The 19960-nt window shown below is 36.6% G+C and overlaps 1 protein-coding gene across 4 annotated transcripts in view; it reads left to right on the top strand.

Moving 5' to 3' along the window:
- RNF13 (ring finger protein 13) overlaps positions 1-19960 on the top strand; it is a 163586-nt gene that overhangs the window by 84701 nt on the left and 58925 nt on the right. For 3 of the 4 annotated variants that reach the window (XM_029940060.1, XM_029940059.1, XM_029940061.1), the window contains one exon: positions 14937-15024. In XM_029940060.1, coding sequence (XP_029795920.1) covers positions 14937-15024 — 88 coding nt within the window. Of the gene's footprint in view, positions 1-14936; positions 15035-19960 lie in introns of all 4 variants that reach the window. The other variant, XM_029940063.1, reaches the window with a different exon arrangement.

Genomic DNA, 19960 nt, shown 5'->3' with positions numbered 1-19960 from the left:
AAAAAAATTTTTAATGTTTTATTTATTTTTGAGAGAGAAAGAAAGACAGTGGGAGCAGGGGAGGGTCAGAGAGAGAGGGAGACACAGAATCAGAAGACAGGCTCCAGGCTCTGAGCTAGCGGTCAGCACAGAGCCCGATGTGGGGCTTGAACCCACAAACTGTGAGATCATGACCTGAGCTAAAGTCGGACGCTTAACTGACTGAGCCACTCAGGTGCCCCTATTTTTAAAATGTTCATTTATTTATTTTGAGAGAGAGCACATGCACATGAGTGGGGTAGAAAGAGAGAGAGACTCCTAAACAGGCTCTACACTGCCACTGCAGAGCCCCATGTGGGGCTCAAACCCACAAACTTCTAGATCACAACCTGAGCTGAAATAAATAGGTGGGTGCTCAACCAACTAAGCCACTCAGGTGCTCCTAAAAGTTTTTTTAATGTTTATTTATTAGTTTTGAGAGAGAAAAAGAGACCAGGGGAGGGGCAGAGAGAGAGAGAAGGAAAGAGGGGATCCCAAGTTGGCTTTGCGCTGAGTGCAGAGCCCAACAGTGCAGGGCTCAGTCTCATCAGTTGTGAGCTCATGACCTGAGCCAAAATCAAGAGTTGGATGCTTAACCGACTGAGCCACCCAGGCACCTCCTTAGAAGTTTTTTTTGAAAAAGCGTCTTCAAACTAGTAGCAACATTAGAAATAGCTGCACATAATGGTTTATTTTGGGGTTTTTTAAATGTCTCTAAGAAAAAGATTATTTTTAGCTTTAATTTATTGTACTAATCATGTCCCAGATACAATATTAAAACTTCATTGGAAACAGTCACATTTAGAGACCTATGAGCTAATGACTTTGGTGATGGTGTGTTACAGAATAATATTGTTGTAATGAAGAGCACAAATTTCTGCTTGCAGATATTCTACAGAATATTCAAACTTCCTTTTTTTTTTTTTTTGAGAGCGAGAGAATCCACACCCAGGAAGGGAATTGGGGAGGGGTGGAGGGAAGGGTGAGAGAATCTTAAGGAGGCACCATATTCAGCACAGAGCCCCTATGCAGGGTGGGGCCTGGATATCAGGACTGTGAGATCATGACCTGAACTGAAATCAAGAATTTGTCATTTAACCAGCTGAGCCACCGAGGCACCCCAGTTTCAGACTTTTGACTCTAAGAAATTAGAGCCGTATCCACAGTAAGAAATTTATTTTTGTTCGTGCCCTGATACATATACAACACATAGCCTGTAATAAAGTTTGATGAAATAGCATTTACCTGTACTGCTTTTAATACTCTGGTATATGAAACTTCTTTTTATTAAAAAAAAAGTTCACCTAGCTCCACTAAATTATTTTACTACCCACAATTTATACTACCCTCAGTATTGAAAAATTGCTTTCCCATGTACCAAAACAAAGATTGACTTTAAAATGCTGCCAATGGGACCAAGATTAACAATTCTAGAAGCAACAGACGTTGGCAAAAATGTAGAGAAAGGAGAACCTTCTTTCACTGTTGGTGGGAATGCAAACTGATGCAGCCACTCTGGAAAACAGTGTGGAAGTTCCTCAAAATTAAAAATAGAATTACCCTACAACCCAGAAATAACACTACTAAGAATTTATCTAAAGGATATAAGAGTGCTAATTCATAAGGGCACATGTGCCCCGATGTTTATAGCAGTGCTATCAACAATAGCCAAATATGGAAAGAGCCCAAATGTCCATCGATGGATGAATGGATAAAGAAGATGTGATACACACACACACACACACACACACACACACACACACACACCCCTATAGTATAAATAGTATTCTCTCTATATATATAGAATATATAGTGTATATAGTATTCTATATATAAACTACTACTTGGCAATGAAAAAGAATGAAATCTTGCCATTTGCAAAAACATGGATGAAAGTGGAGGGTATTATGCTAAGTGAACTAAGTCAGAGAAAGACCGACATTATATCATTCAAATGTGGAATTTGAGAAACTTAACAGAAGACCATGGGGGAAGGGAAGGGGAAAAATAGTTACAGAAAGGGAGGCAAACTGTAAGAAACTCATACACGGAGAACAACCTGAGGGTTCATTGGGAGGTTGGGGGCAAAGGAATGTGGGCCCATCGGCCTCGCAGAGGGCACTTGTTGGGATGAGCCCTCGGTGTTGTATGTAAGTGATGAATCATGGGAATCTACTCCCAAAGCAAAGAGCACACTGTATACACCGTATGTTAGCTAAGTTGACAATAAATTGTATTAAAAATTTTTTTAATTAAAAAGTTTGTTTAAAATAAAATGTGCCACTAGAATGTAACATAAAATCTTTAATTTTTAATGTTCCCAAGGATTCAAGCTTCTGTTTTCTGCTATACTTGAAACAAGAATGGCTTTGTATACAGGCACAGATTTTCCAGCCCTACCAAAAATATTTTCTAATGAAACAAATAAATTCAATTTATCTTCAAGCCTAAATAAACATATGCCATTTGTCAAAAGGTCAACACTCTAAATACAACCTTAAATAAGAGAGGAAACATGCCTTTGCATCACTATGATAAATGTCACAAAGCTTCAGCATTAAAACCACATGCTTTTTTTGACAGTTTGTCTTGGAAATTTTATGTACTTAATCTTTTATTTTTAAGAATTGAATTCTCACCAGGGTTACCTCTTTGTTTCTTTACCACAGAAAAGAATTGCGGGTGGGGGAAGGCTGGCATGACTACTAGGTAGCCTACTACTGGTGAATCTAGACAGAGGAAGTGACATTTGACCTTAAGGAGAAAAACCAGCGAGAGTTTGGTGAAGCATAGTTCATAATGATCTCCAGGTCACTGGAAAAGGTCAAATCATATTTGGACCTTCTGCTAAGAAAGCTGGGAAAATGGAAAATATTTTCGGAACATTTTCATCCATGATGACTAAAGTAAAATTTTTGGCATATTTTTCAGGGGGAACTAAGCACAGATAGAAGGAACTTTTATTTTTGTGGCCTATGTCTTGCTGGGTAAGGCTGGATAGACCTTCACCTTGGTTGTGATTTAGTTTGATTAAACAAATGTTTATGTGAGAGAGCTTCTAGGCTTGAAGTACATACAGATAAGTTATAGGAACATAAAATATTGCATTCAAAATAACTCTGAAATGTTAGTTTATTTTATCAGATCTCTATTCTTTCTAGATGATACCAGGTTTAGTTTTCTGATAATTAATGTTTTTACCAAGATGTTCTTTATCAGGATGGGGAGGTTCTCTTCCATTTCAGTATTTTTTTTTTTTTAACTCAATGATACCACTTATGTGAACAGTAACATGAAAAGATGCAATCATTACTTTTTCAAGGCCTGCCCCCATGCCAGTACTAAAGTGTTTACAAAAAAAATCAGGAGACTTAGCTATCATACATTAAGCATAATGGCTACAGTAAGAATTGTTGTTTCATAAATTCTAGCATTATCTCCACATTTCTCATAGGGGAGCTGAACATTGTACCAGCAGTTAAGAAATCCTACTTGAACAAGTGCCATGGGGCCTGATGAATTCTAATCGCTGCAAATCAATGAATTAGAAATTCACGTCTAGGAAACTTACAAATGTTAGAGCATGAGATAAGTTTAGCTAGCATGTGTGTAGCCAAGAAACTTGTTTCTTATTACCAATAAAAGAGGCTAAGTTTAGCTCCTTTACATTTTCCTCCATTATATGTCCTTTAATTCATATGTACCTATCCTGATTATCCTTCCTGTAGTGAAATTGAATGAAGCATGGTGATGCTTCCCGTGGAATTTGTGCACACCTGCGCTTTCCATTAAGGTCCACAGCTTTAATAGGCAATACTCCAATAGCTAGAATTGTTGGTGCAACAATTTCTATCCTTCTTAGTGATCCAAAGTCACTAAGTTACTGAATTTTGATACCTAGTCATCATTAAGGGCCCTGTACGTGGAGGATGGCCTCTTTTACCATGCCACTTTGGATTTGCCCTCCTCTCCCAAGAGCAGCAGTAAGGACCCCACCTCCAAATGCTCTAGCAAGTACTACATAGCTGTGGAACTTGCTGAATGAACTTTGCTGACTATACGTAATTTTATCATCTAGTAGTCCAAGCTGTATTTAGTAGCCAGACCATCACCTTGAACTTTGTTTAATATGCTCTCATCACAGTACTCAGAGCATATGGGTAAATACATATGGTCTGACCACCTTTTAAATTCCCTAAACAGTTTAAAACAAAATGATATGCTTTGGAACTATCTGAGGAACAGGTCTGTAGCCTCTGCTCTACTTCAAAAAAAGAAAACAAGTAGAAAAAAATGTCTAAATGAGACTAGTGAAGAGTTTTATTCTGCCATAAGATGGTTGCAAATCAAAATTTAAAATATGAAATAATAGAGATGGAGAAGCACAAAATCTCAGAGGCCTCTAAAGATCATCTAATAAAGTCTTTATGAAAAGAAGATAATAGCAACTTTTAATTCTTAGATACTTTCTACAAATGAGGAGAGCTGAGGAAATAAACTGTTAGCATTGAAACAAAGCAGAAACTCTTATTGTAGCCAAGTAGGGGTGGTGAGGTGGAGATACATGTTCTTGTTAAGTCGTCAGTGGGTGTCCATATGCACTTTCTTTGTCTAGTAGTATTATCTAGAACTCACTGGCCTAATTGAGAGAAGAGCTTCTTCTGGAATTTGTCATTTTTGCAGTCTTAACTGAATAGTCTAAAATTCACTCCTGAATCAGAGCAGATCTTTAGAAAGCTGAGAACATGGACCAAATAAAATTGGTCTCCACCAAATTGTTTGACTCAAACGAACTTGGCATGATACCATCACCTTTTATTAAGAAATATCATAAGAAGCAGCCCTACTTTATTGTGTTTATCTTAATGTTCTGAACAGTTGAAAACTTATTTGTCTTATTAGGAGGGTCCTAAGATAGAGATATTTATAATTTATTTTTATCTTGCTCTAGTATGTGTGTTTGCACCAGAACTGTTTCACTTGCTTTCATCACTAGAATCAAAATGAATTCTAAGTAGTTAAGCAAGTAGCAGATACCTTCAGGAAAGCCAAACCCCATCATTCATTCATTCATTCATTCATTCATTCATCAGATTTATCTGAGCACTTTTCACATGCGTATTTGCCACCAGTATGCCTTCTTGATGGAGTCTCTTTAGTCTTTTGCTCTCAGAATAATCATCAAAATGAATTCTAAACAGCTAATGAAGTCCTTTGTCAGATATGCATAGTGCAAACATTTTCTTCTAGCCTACGGCTTTAAAGAGAAGGAATTCATAATGTTGATGAAACCAAATTATCTTTTTGTGAATTATACTTTTGGTGTTATATATAAAAAAACATTTCCCTTCCTAAGGTCACAAAGGTTTCTCCTTATATTTTCTTCTAGAAGTTTTGTAGTTTCTATGTTGTAAATTTAGGTCTCAGTGGTTCATTTTTAGTTGTCATTTGAATTTGGTACAAGGGATATGTCAAAATTATTTTTTACTTTATTTTTTTGCATGTGGATGTTTAATTGTTCCAGTACCATTTGTTGAAGATTATCCTTTTTTTTCCATTTTACTTAATTGAAGTATAGTTGACATATAATGGTACATTAGTTTCAGGTGTACAACATGGTAATTTCACAGCTCTGTGTGTTACAGTATATTCACAAGTATAGCCACCATCTGTCACCATACAACACTGTTTCAACATTGACTATATTCCCTGTGCTGTACTTTTCATCCCTGTGACCTATTTTCTCCATAACTGGAAGCCTGTACTTACTACTCCCCTTCACCCCTTTTTGACCCCACTCTCCCACCCTCTGGTAACCCCAGTTTACTGTCTGCACTTATGCTGTTTCTGCTTTGTTCTGGTTTTTAGATTTCATACATAAATGAAATCTTTTGGTTCTTGTCGTTGTCTGACTTTTTTCACTTAGCATAGTACCTTAGGTCTATCCATATTGTCACAGACGGCAAGATCTCATTCTTTTTTATGACTGGTAATATTATATTTGTGTGTGTGTGTGTGTGTGCACGCAGGCACGCATATCCACCACATTTTCTTTATCCATTCATCTATCAGTGGACATTTAGTTTGCTTCTAAATCTTGGGTATTGTAAATAATGCATGCAGCAGTAAACATGGGGGTGCACATATCTTTTTGAACTAGTGTTTTTGTTTTGTTTAGGTAAATACCAGTAATAGAATTACTGTGTTATGTGTTATTTCTATTTTTAATTTTTGAGGAACTAATATACTGTTTTCCACAGTGGCTGCACTAATTTACATTCCCACCAACGGTAACCTAGGGTTCCTTTTTCTCCACATCCTCATCAGCACATATTTTGGTGTCGAGTAGTACACCTTGTATATTTTAGATATTAATGTCTTACCAGATAAATCATTTGCAAATATCTTCTCCCACTCAGTAGGTTGCCTTTTTGTTTTGTTGATGATTTGTTTCATTCTGCAAGAGCTTTTTATTTTAGTGTAGTCCCAGTAGTTTAATTTTGCTTTTTGTTTCCCTTGTCTGAGGAGACATACCTAGGAAAATGTCACTCAGACCAATGTCAGAGATTACTGCCTATGTTTGTTTCTAGGAGTTTTGTGGTTTCAGGTATCACATTTAGATTTTTAATTCATTTTGAGTTTATTTTTGTGTATGGTATAAGCAGTAGTCCAGATTCATTCTTTTGCACGTAGTTGTCCAATTTTCCCAACACCATTTGTTGAAGAAACCAGCTTTTCTTCATCGTATATTCTTGCCTCCTTTGTTGTGGATTAACTGACCATAACTTCACTTCATTGTGGTTAGAGAACTTTGTATGACTTTAGTACTTTTAAAGTTATTGAAGATTATTTTATGACCTAACATCTGGTCTACCCAGGAGAATAGGCACTTGAGAAGAATATTTATTATTGAGTGGAATGTTTCATAGAGGTCTGTAAGGTTTTGTTCAAGTCTTCCATTTCTTTATTGCTCTTCTGACCAGTTCTCGTATCCATTAGAAAGAATAGGACACCGAGGTCTCCAACAGTTGTTGTTGAATTGGTGTTTCTCCCTTCACTTTTCTCTGTTTTCTGCTTCATGTATGTCGGAACCCTGTATTTGGGTGCATATACTTTTATAGTGCCTGTATCTTCCTGATGGAAAACATTATAAAATGTCTTACTTTGTCTTAATAAGAAAATGTTATAACTGTTTGCATGATATAGCTCTTTTTTTCCTTTCCTTTTCAACCTGTATGTGTCCTTGAATTGTTTAAAGTTTGATTCATTTAGAGAAAGCACATAGATGGAAGATGTTTTTTAGTCCATTCTGTCAGTCTTTGTTTTTTTTTTATTGGAATATTCAGTCTGTTTACCTTTAATGTGATTACCTATAAAATAGGATTTACATCGGCCACTTAATTTGTTTTCTCTCGCTCATGTCTTTTTTAATTTTTTCAATTCTTGCCTTCTTTTGTGTTAAATGGGTATTTTCTAGCATACCTTTTTAATTTCCTTATTGTTTCTTCTACATATTTTTAAATTATTTTCATAGTGATTGTCCTGGTATTACAATTAACATTTTAAATGAAAACAATGTAATTTAGATTAATACTAAGTCAATTTAAATAGTACATAAAAATTTTGGTCCCATATACCTTTATTCCCTACCTCTTCAATCATACTATTGTACTATTATTATCATATAAATTGTATCTTTATATAAGTCCATTAACACATTATTTTTTATGCAGTTGTCTTCTAAAACAAATAGGGGATGAAAAGAGTCATAAATAAAAATGTGTTTATACTGCTTTCATAATATCTATGCAGTTGTATTTGCTGATGCTACTTATTTTGTGTAGATTCAAGTTATTGTCTGCTCTTCATTCATCTCAGCCTGAAGGACTTTAAAAAATATTTCTTGTTAGGTGTACTGAACACAGATTCTCTCAGTTTTTGTTGATCTGGAAATGTCTTAATTTCATCTTCATTTTTGAAGGAAGAGTTTAAGTTGGATATAGAATTCTAAACTCCATTGTTTCCTCTTGTAGCCTTTTATTAATTCATCAGGTTGATTATGTCAACTTGCAAATTAAGATCCTCTTCTTTTGTAATCTTTGTAATCACCCTTTTTTTCCCCCTCTCTTCCCCACCTGCACCAGCCGTGCTCTCCACGTTTCTTCATCCATTGGCTAGACTTTCAGCACAGTGCTGACTAGAGGTGGTGAGAGTGCGTATCTTTCCCTTGCTGCTGCTGTTCAGAAGAAGACCGTTAGTGTCCCCCCAGGCAATATGATGTTAGTTATTTTTCCGTAGTCAACACTACTAATGTAGAGATGTTCTAAAGGATCTATTTAAAATGTGAACTCAAGTTCATTCTTGGATGGGAAAGTAGATTGAGAGCCAAAGGAAAATAAAAGATGCGTTAAAGTCAGTGATGGAATCATATGATTAAATGGGAGTTCAAGAAAATTTAGTCATTCTTTTCCTAGTAGTCAAGCACTTACAATGTATCTTGAGATAGATTTATTGTTTATATTTGTACCCAAGCCAGGATAGAAGAATTTTTCCTATATTTATTGCATCTTTTTAAATTTCTATTACCACTTTGCTTGTTTTACTAAATAAAATTATAACATTCCTGAAATTTCCCTCTAAATCGTATTCTTATTCTGAATGAATTACTCACAATCTGATATACTTCAGTACATTCTTTCAGCTTCCTAGTTAAAATAAATCATCTTCTTACATTTAGAATAAAATGTTGAAATAATGATCTAAATTTAAGATTGTATTATTCATGAAAATTAGAAAATATATTTTAAACTGGCTACTGTTTTCAATCAAACATCTGTTGTTCATCACTTGAACAAAATACTGGGCAGCTACAATGAGATAAGTATATGGTGTTCATGGAATATTACCTGTCATTCTAAAGTAATCCTGGTTTTGAGCTCACCTCTGCCCTGTGGTTCAAGTGTTACAAATTATTCTTCGTGCAAAAAGAATACTCTAATTCAGATAGACTTTAGTTTTTTATTTGAAGTGCATTTCAAATAAAAAGATGTTCTTGTTACAACTGTCTCCTATTTTACATGACCATCTGGATCGCTGTCGGATACAGCAATTGAGTTCACGGTCCTTTTCCACAAAGGAAATTCAGCTCTGTTGAATTTTTACAATTCTTACAGGCATCTAGCTTAAAGATATACACAAGTCTGCTTATTTCTAGCATCTCCTTTTAGAGGAAAAACAAAGTACCCTTAGTTCATGTATAGATGTTAAAGGGGTTTGAAGGCTGTAGGAAATGTAAAACTATGAATGGGTTATGTTTTATTATTACTTTATTTTTAACACCAGGTGGCTAGATTTATTCCAGATATTTGTTGAATGAATGAGTGAATTAATGCTGAAAATCTTTAAATTTTATCTCATCTTAATCTGTTTTATTCTATCTTCCTAGAAAAATCTATATATAGAAACCTTGCTACCTCTCAGATTTAGTGCACTCAAAGTCATTTCTTTCTTTTTCTTTATGAAAACAACCTGTACTTCTCAACTTTGGTTAAGCTCATCCCCCAGGTTTCCTAGGTTCAAAAATTAGTCTATAAAGAAGACTAAAAGATAACATTCTTTCATATCATTGCCATCATTCTATTATTCTGCCTTGTCATAGCAGTTCTGAATCTTCAGTTTCTCCTTTCCATATCTATCTAAGTATAATGGATCGTTCCAGAATACTGCCTCAGCCATATCAACCCCTTATGCACTTGCCTTATGTGAACCCTTGACAGAGTAGACCCCATATCTGTTTTTCTGAATGGTCTTTAAGGTACTACACAGTCTGTCCCATTTTTTTTTCCTTTCTTCTCCCCTCTGATTCTCCAGGAGCAACAGTAAAAATCAATAGCAATGACAATAGTCATAGCTAGCACTTATTTAATATGTGCCAGGCGCTGTTTAAGCACTGTTTTGCTTTACATATATTACATCATTTAATCCTCAGAATACATCTTTGAGTGTATTATCATGCTCATCTTACAGAAGCCAACTTACTCGCCTAAGTTTATACAGTTTGCATATGAAGGAGTCAGAATTTGAAGCCAGGTAATCTTGTTCCAGGAGTTTATAATTTTAACCTTCTGCAGCTCTTCCTTACAGTGACGTCCTTCTCTCTTTAATAATGTCACATCTGTGGGGTTTTTTTAATGTTTATTGTATTTTAGAGAGACAGAACTCAAGGGGGGGGGGCGTGCAGAGAGAGAGGGAGACACAGGACCTGAAGCAGGCTCCAGGCTTTGAGCTGTCAGCACAAAGTCCAACATGGGGTTCAAACTCATGACAGTGAGATCATGACCTGAGCCAAAGTTGGCACTCAACTAACTGAGCCACCCAGATGCCCCTATTTTGTTTTGTTTTTAATAGGCTTTGCTAGGTCCTGAGTTTTGTTATTTTTTTTCCTTTCATATGAGAAATTTCTCCCAACTCTTTTCTATTGTTAGCTCAAATTTCCTCTCTTTGTTAAAGAGTAATTCAAGTCGCATAAAATCTGTCATAGGTGTTTCAGCCCATAGCTTTTCCCCCCTAAGTTTCCATACATTCTGTTACATTATTTTGGCACTTTTTTATTTGACACACAAGTTTTACAGATCATGGCATCTGAATCTTGATGTTTTCTCAGTTTACTTCCTCTTCCCAGACATTTGTAAAATGTGAAGTAAGATTAATAATTCTGGTTTTCCTCCTGAATCATTGGGAAATCCCATGCCTCTCTATCTAGTCAGATAAAAGTATATTCACATCTCAGCTCTGCCTAAATGTGATCTTAGGGCAGTTTCATTTACCCATTTTCCCTCATTTCCAAAATACTTTATAGAGTTGTTACATATTAGAGATAATATATATAAAGCACTAGCATATAGAGGTTTCCTTTATTCATTATAGCTTTTGGTCTGCAGTCTTATTAAATGTATTCCATTAACGATCTTCCCCAACTTCTCATACCTTTGTGTCCCATAAAAGATCTCTACTTATGATTTTGACAGCTCAATCAATTCTTCTTATAAGGTTTATTTTATTAGTATCAGTATAATGAATTTGTCCAGTCTGAAAATAAGATGAACTATTATGTCCTTTCTATGGTTTCTCTTATTTATTTTGAGAGTGGTGGCGGGAGGGGGGGGACAAAGAGAGAGGGAGAGAGAGAATCCCAAGCAGGTTCCTTGCTGTGAGCCCAGAGCCTGACATGGGACTCAGTCTCACAAGCTATGAGATTATAACCTGGGCTGAAATCAAAAGATGTACGTTTAACCGACTGAGTCACCCGGGTGCCCCTCTGATTCCTTTCTATTTATTTATTTATTTATTTATTTAATGTTTTTTATTTCTTTTCGAGACAGCGCAAGCAGGGGAGGGTTAGAGAGAGAGGGAGACACAGAATCTGAAGCAGGCTCCAGGCTCTGAGCTGTCAGCACAGAGCCTGACGCGGGGCTTGAACCCACGAACCGTGAGATCATGACCTGAGCCGAAGCCAGATGCTTAACTGACTGAGCCACCCAGGTGTCCCTCCAGGGTTCCTTTTTAGAACTTGTCTTATTTAAGGCTCTTCCATTAGCAGTCTATCTTCTGACATACTAGATACTTATAATAAGCCAGCAGTCCCACATTTCTTCAAAACTCTTGGATAGGTGTCACTTAGTCACCATAATTCAGTTGCAGCTAATTTGTTGATTAGATGTAAAATTTTAGAGCATTCACCACAATTTAAGCTTAAGAGCTCTGATCAATCGCCTTAAAAAAGTATATTGGCAATACAATTCAGAAGGCCTTTGCGTGAAATTTTCAGGTTTATGTTGCTTTTGGAATTTAGGTTTGTTCACCGTGCATACTTCTTATTCATGAATCTTTGCTTGCATCTGACACCATGTGTTTGAGGTTGCATTTTATGAATGTGAAACTTTGCACACGTTTACTAAATGATTTAGGTTTTATTTCTGCCTTGTGTTCTTAAAAATACCAGCTGCTGCTTAGTTAAAAATGTAATTTAATTTGACTGACACGTGAGTTTTGAGGTTCATAAACATGGATGTATTTTCCTTGTTTGTATTCATAAGTCTGTTGGTCCATATGTTAATGTGTTTTTTGATTTAATTTTAATACTTTAGAGATAAATAAACAAAATAACAAAACCCTTGGGGAAGACTTCTTGTTAAATTTTTGAAAACATGTTTCTATTTTTTGGAATTCACACTTGTGCATTCAAAATTCTTGCCTGTTTTAGTGGTTTTCTAAGTTTCCTATTTCAGGAATTTTATTATTTTGTTAGCAGGGAACAGCTTTTGATATTGATATAATATCATATTTATGGAAAGAATTGCATTCTGAATGTGTGAAAGAAACATTTCTCCTCATTTGTTCCATGCAGTTTTAAGAATGCATGGAGAATCTAATGACTAGATTTAGTTATACACATAGCAGATTGTTATAAATCCAATGTTTTATTTCGGTGGTTCTTAACAATTTGGGGGTCAGAAAGCTTTTTGTAAAATTGATGATTGCTTTGTCCCTTCTCACCAAAAATGTTCACACATACACAACTGCAGGAAATTTAAGGACCCCATGAAGGTTTTTTTTCTGAAATGGGACAGTACATGTATATGTAAATATAATACAAGACACTATATAATATCTTTAAGAAAATATAACCAATTTATATAAATACTCTAAGCAGGGAGCAGTTCTGTGGGTGCTTGAAAAAAGCATGCAGAACAGGGCCTGGAACAGGCAGGCTTCATGGAAATAATGGAATTTTAAGGCCTGATAGGCATTCAGAAGACAAAACTTCATTCCAAGCAGAGATAATAGTGTGAGCAAATAGCGAGGCAAGAAAGTACTTGACCTGTTTGGATACCCACAACTATTGAGATCTCTTTGAGGAAACGATTGTTTCTGATTCACCTTTGAGTTCTGCACTGTGCCACACATTACCTTATGTAATGTTATTATGTAAACTCAACAAATACTTACTGAGTTGAACTTTTTTGACTCTTTTTTTTTTTTAAACAGAGAAGCTTTATTTTTTTAATGTTTATTTTTTGAGAGAGAGAGAGAGAGAAAGAGAGCTTTTAAGTGGGAGGAAGGGCAGAGAGAGAGAGGGAGAGAAAGAGAATCCTAAGCAGGGCCTGTGCTGCCATTGCAGAGCCCAATGCGGGGCTCAAACCCATGAACCAGGAGATCATAACCTGAGCCAAAGTCAGATGCACAATTGACTGAGCCACCCAGGCCCTCCTTTTAACCTTTATCATGGCTCCTAAGACCACTTTTCTCTATGTCCTGTCATGTTGTATTGTTGCTCACAAATATATATTTTGCAGAGAAACAAGCTAATACATGTAATTTCAATGACTGTGTGCATTAATTGGCTTTAAAAAGAAAGGTAAACTTGTTTTGTTATTAGAAGAGAACAGCTTTTGATAGAAATTTTGTATTTCTTAAATTGTATCTCTGGGAATAGCTGTTTTTGGATGTGTGAAAGAAACATTTCTCCTCAGTTACTTGGTTAGCTTTTGGGGAACAGTTAAAATGGTTATTAAAGTATCAAATAAACTAATAGCAACCCCAACCAAGTATACTTTTGTTTAAGTGAAAGCTACATGAAGTCTTGCCTGCCATGGCAATATAATGAATAAATAATAGATTAATATACAAGTAGTAAATAAGATTTAGAAGCTAATATCTTTCTTAAGAGTATTTTTTCCCTCCCCTTGAAAAAGCAGCAATATCTATGGGGAAGAAGCTTTGAAGCTAGCATTTTCTCAATTTTAGCTGGATAACAAAATTTGTTTAAAAATGAACACATAAACAAAAAAATAGTAAACTCTTTCTTATTGACATTTTCTTGCAGGACTGCAAAACATTCCATGTAACAGTTTTGCTGGCTGGTTAATTTTCTTGCTGTATTCCTAATGTTAGAGCAGTAATGCCTGTGTTGGTGAATTATTTATGCTATTTTAATTAGCTTCTTAAAATATCTCTGCTTGCAGCGTTTGGGTGGCTCAGTTGGTTAAGCATCCAGCTCTTGATTTGGCTTAGGTCGTGATCTCATGGCTCTTGGGATTGAGCCCTGTGTCAGGCTCTATGCTGACCGCATAGAGTCTTCCTAGGATTCTCTCTCCCTCTCTGCCCTGCCCCTCCTCATGCATGAATGTTCCCGCACACGTGTTCGCTCGCTCGCTCTCTCTGTTTCAAAACAAATAAACTTAAAAAAAAAAAACAAAACCTCTGCCTAATTTTCTCTCTTGTCTTTGTAATGTGGGCTATTTATTTGAGTGCATATTTTATACATTTATTTATTCAAGTAATACTTAGTGCCTACTCTGTGAGGCTATTTCACAGGTGCTATAGGGGCCATAAAGATGAACAAAATTATTAATTCCTTGAGGCAGTCTTAGGTCCTACAGAATTTTTTTCAGTGACAGGATAAATTTTTTTCTGATTATCAGTGAGAGGATAAAATTATTCTGACTAATCCACATGAAGAAAAATAATTTGTCCAGGTTTATCCCACTAATAAGCAGCAGAGGTAGATCTGAAGGCTCAACGGCTTATGACGCTTGAGCCTGATCACAGCAAGTCTCTACATGCAAGCGCTAGACAAGTTTATTGCTTTGGATCTTTTTAGTTCTGAGATTGTATTTCTGCCTTTTATTTGTTTCTTGTTCACTAAGTGCCATGAACAAAATCAAGAAGATGTCTAAAGTCATTGATAATCAATTGTAAAACCTGTTCTGGTTCAAGAACACACTTGAGATCCTTTCTTACATATATACATAATCTGGTCCTAGGCACATGGTATAGACTTACTGATTTATGTTGCAGTTGAGTGACTGTGTGACAAAGCACTCTCCCTCATACGTGATTGTTTTTCTGACTTGCAGGTTTTAAACGCACAGAGAGCAGGATACAAAGCAGCCATAGTTCACAATGTTGACTCTGATGACCTCATTAGCATGGGATCCAACGACAGTAAGTACAGGTATCACTTTTCTTCTCTCCTGTTTGACAGATCTTTTGAAAATAAAACTTAACAAGATTTTTTCCTTTACATTTTCTGTTTAAAAAGCAAAATTTCTTTTCTCTTGGAAAGGTAACTCTCATCTTAACCATCTTGGAACAGTTTTATTTCTAACAAAGTGAATTTGACTCGTTCTTTTCCGAATAGTTGTTTTGTTTTCTTTTACCTTTGTGTTTCATTGTAGATGTCTTGATATTTTGGCCAAAAAGGAAAACCAAAGCCTTAAATAGAGATAAACATGCTGAGTGGAGGATTCCATAGGAGTATTTTTTGACTTATTTAGGGATTCACAATATTAAATGTTAGGATATGTGGACATACTAAGTAGCTGCTACATCCTTGTAGAATTTTGAAGCCACATACTTGTGTTTTCTTACACCAGTTGGTTATTAGTTTCTTAATATACATTGACATACCTATAGTTTTTCATTAAAAATAGGAATGTGTTCCCTTATTCTCTACTAAGTATTAGCTTGTGGGGAAAATGAGCCAATTGTAACCACATAACTGGCTTTAATCTGTGACTTTTAAGCTGTATACTTTCACTTAATTTGGTAAGGATGGTAAAAATATCTTTTGTTATGTTAATAGCATGACTTTTGGACCCCACCTAAAGAAGGTGGCTGACTGGAGAACCAACCACGTGATGAGAAAATTGGGAGTTTTCAGTCCTACCTCTCTGATCTCTGGGGAGAGGCAAAGGACTGGTGGTTGAATAGATCTCTAGTTGCCAGTGGTTTAGTCACTTCTGTGTAATGAAGCCTCCATAAAAACCCAGAAGGACAGGGTTCAGAGAGCTTCTAGGTTGGTGAACACAAGATCTGGGGAGAGTTCCATGCCTGGAAGAGGGCACCCTTCTCACATACCCTATGCATTTCTTACATGTGGTTCTTCCTGAATTATGTCCTTTCATAATAAACTGGTAATCTGGTAAGTAGATTATTTCTCTGAATTCCATGAGACACTCTCGCAAAATCATTGGACCCAAGGAGGGGGTGTCATTGGAACCTCTAATCTGGTAGATAAAAGCACAGGTGATATTCTGGACTTACAACTGGTATCTGAATGGGTGGGGGATTTTTGTGAGACTAAACCTTTAACTTCTAGAATTGGATGCTGTCTCCGAGTAGATAATGTCAGAATTGAGTTGAGGTCAATGGTGTGGGTGAGAGCCCCCACATACACATTGGAAATTGGGTTCAGAACCCGAAACACACTGCCAACATTCATGATTAAGTATTTTGTTTTTGTTTTTCTTCTAGCACATAACCATAATACCTCTGGTTTCTAAGTGCCATACAGTCTCATATGCAAGAAAGAGCTTGGAGCCAAGAGTGGACATAAATCTGTGGACTGATATCCTATGTTGGAATATATTTAAGGCTTTAAATAATTAGATCCTTAATAGTATTTTGTTGGAGTCCTTGACTAAAAAATATTTTTATAGCTTAAGACAGTATTTGTTGTTATTGTTTGAGTAGAACTTTCTTCCTTCTTAGCTCTAGTATAACCTGAGGCAAAATTACAATTTATAAAAAGTAAAACTTGGTGCGGCACCTGGGTGGCTCAGTCAGTTTTGCATCTTACTTGAGCACAGGTCATGATCTCACAGTTCATGAATTTGAGGCCCACATCAGGCTTTGTGCTGACAGCTCAGAGTCTGGAGCCTGCTTCGGATTCTGTGTCTCCCTCGCTCCTTGCCCCTCCCCCACTCATGCTCCGTCAATCTCTCTCTCAAAAATTGAGTAAACATTAAAAAAGAGTAAAACTTGGTAATAAGTTCCTTCATTAATTTCTATGTATTTAAAATTATTATTTAATATTCTAGCTGCTTAAATCATTGTAAGACATGAAATACTCTGAAGAGGGTTTAGCATTTCACAAAAAGTTTGATAGTTATTGCTTGGGGATTAAGGGAATTGGTGAAGGTATTTTACTTACCAAATAAACTAGTTTTATTGTCACTGCAGACTTGACACAACTTTCTTTCTCCTTAAACAAACAAACAAAAATACGTCAGTAGCTTTTGTTACCTGTGTATGTTGCTAGCAAAATAGAAAGCATAAATACTCCAGAAATGGGTGTGCATTTAAATTCACACTGTGAAGCTTTCATTTGTGTTAGCTGTGTAGCTTTGAGCAAGTTACTTATTCTTTGTGTGTTTTGCTGAAGTCCTGAGCCCAGTGTTAATCAGTCCTCAAGACCTGCTCAAAGTCTTATTTGGGTTAAAAAGGTTAGTATTTGTGAACTATTCAGTCTTTTTACATGTTTTCTTTTTTTTATTTAAAATTTTTTTTTATTTTTGAAGAGAGTGTGAGCCAGGGAGGGGGCAGAGAGAGACAGACAGACAGACAGCATCTAGAACAGGCTCTAGTCTCTGAGCTGTCAGCACAGAGCCTGACGTCTGGCTTGCCATGAGATCATGATCTGAGCCAAAGTCGGATACGCAACCAACTGAGACATCCGGGTGCCCCTTTACATGTTTTCAATAAAAATTTTGCGAGTAGGAAGTGTCTGTTCCCTCTAACACCTGTTTTGCGTTTGTAATACTATAAACTTTTTTGTGGTAATCATGTCAGTTCCTAAGGAAAATGTGCTAAATGTTAAAAGTAGCACATAACCATATAATCCTGCTGTTGCCATGGAAATGTTCCACCTGAGCTGTTATGTATAAAAGCTTGGTCAGAATTTTGGTTCCTGACTTTATTGCTTGGATTATTTCTATGATATTTTGCTCCATCCTTGTGTATGTATGTTTTGGATATTTCATATATCCAAAAACAAATGTTGTAAAGATCTTTACCACTTTCATCTTTGCTATTAAGTTAGTAAAGGAAAGGAAAGCATGGATTCATTAAAAGGGACATGTATTGGGGCAGCTGAGTGGCTCCATTGGTTAAGCATCCAACTTCGGCTCAGGTCATGATCTCATGGTTTGTGGGTTCGAGCTCCATGTTGGGCTCTGTGCTGACAGCTCAGAGCCTGGAGCCTGCTTCAGATTCTGTGTCTCCCTCTCTCTCTGCCCCTCCCCAACTGGTGCTCTGTCTCTGTCTCTCAAAAATAAATAAATGGTAAAAAAAAAAAAAAAGGACATGTATCTATACCCCCTTTCAAAAGCTTAGTCTATAGTCATAATATTGCACACGTTCTCCTAAGAGCAGACATTCTAGCATCTAGAAACTAAAGGAAATTTTAAGACCCCCTTGCTACAGACATTCACACAAGGATTTATTTCAGCTAGGATATAGGATGGGTTCACTCAGTGAGCCAATACATTGCTCATTGTTAGGAGGTGGCTGAATGTGATGGGGAAAATACCAACTACAGAACCGGGAACGTGGGTTTATTCTTCTAGGTTAGTTGATAGTGAACTAGCCTGTGCCTTTGGGAAAGTTAACTTAACCTTTTAATCCCTTTACTTTCATCATAAAAGTGTGAATAATTTTAATTTTAATTTTATCCGACAAGGTATTGAAGATCATGTGAGAGCAGATGTGTGAGAAAACCCATTCCATGGCAGAGCTGCCAGAGCCTCGATTAGGAGGCAGAGCCTCAAGTCAGAGTCTCGGCTGTGCAAATTCCTGATTATATAACAGGGCAAGTTATCAATATGCCCCAGTTTTTTTCTTCTCCTCTTTTCCTTGCTGTCTTCCTTCAGCAAATCGTTTTTGACAGCCTACTCTTCAGATACTGTTTTAGGCACTGTGACTACAGCAAGGAATGATGCAGTTTAAGGCTCTGCTCTCGTATCTTTCATTGACGTAGCAGAATGCAGTAGTTAGCAGTGTGGCTTCTGGGTACTGCCTGCCAGGGTTTGAATCATAGCTGGACCGCCTTCTACCTATGTGATCTTGGGCATGTTACCTTACATGTCTGTGCATCACTTCTTTGATCTGTAAAATAACAGCAGTAGTTAACTCATTGGGTTGTCGTTGAAGATTGAATGAATTCAGACATATAAACCATCTAGAAGACTCCCTGCATTTTAGTAATCATTCAGTGGTTACCTAGCTATTACCTAATAATTATATTATTTATATTTATTATATATTATATATTAGCAAAATAATAATCATTTAATGGTTATTCAGCTATTATCATGACTGCTGTTATTACATTCTAGGGTGGGAGAGAGGAAATGAACACGTAATCAAAGAGATATGCTGCATGTTATGTGGTGTTAAGTGCTTTAAAGAAAATCCCATCAGGCTGAAGGGAGATAGCCCAGCAGGGACAAGAGAAAGGTGGCCAATTTTAGGTAGAGTGGTCAGAGAAGGCTTCTCTAAGGCTTTGACATTTGAACATAGGTCTACAGTGAGAGGCTGAGCCATGCAGACTTCTGGAGCAGTGTTCCAAGGAAAGGGAAGAGCAAGAAAATGCAAAGCTTCAAAGATAAATCATCTTTTGTGTCACCAGATGTGGTAGAAAGGTGCTTTGGCTGGAATAGAGTGACCAGGGCAGGGAGAGTGGCAGAGGATGAGGTTAGAGAGGGGGTCAGGGGCAAGAGTATATGGGGTATTTATAGGACTTTGTTGTTTTGTGTACCTTTTAAACAGAGGTGTGAAGTGATCTTTTATCTTATTTTATAAGGATTTTTTATTATTTAGTTGCGTGTGTGTTTGTATGTTGATTTGTATTAGAGAGACAGAGACAGACAGTGCATGAGTTGGGGAGGGGCAGAGAAAGACAGAGACAGATTCTGAAGCAGGTTCCAGGCTCTGAGCTGTCAGCACAGAGGCCAACACAGGTTTACCAGCCATGAGATCATGACCAAAACCTAAGAAACCTAAGACACTTAATCGACTGAGCCACACAGCCCCTGATCTTTTATTTCAAAAGGATCACTTTGGCTGCCTTTTGGAGAACAGATTGAAGGTGGAAGATGGG

Source organism: Suricata suricatta, chromosome 5, assembly GCF_006229205.1.
Source record: "Suricata suricatta isolate VVHF042 chromosome 5, meerkat_22Aug2017_6uvM2_HiC, whole genome shotgun sequence".
Taxonomy (NCBI): Eukaryota; Metazoa; Chordata; class Mammalia; order Carnivora; family Herpestidae; genus Suricata; species Suricata suricatta.
The sequence above is the reverse complement of the archived record's forward strand: the minus strand, read 5'-3'. Positions and strand labels throughout refer to the sequence as shown.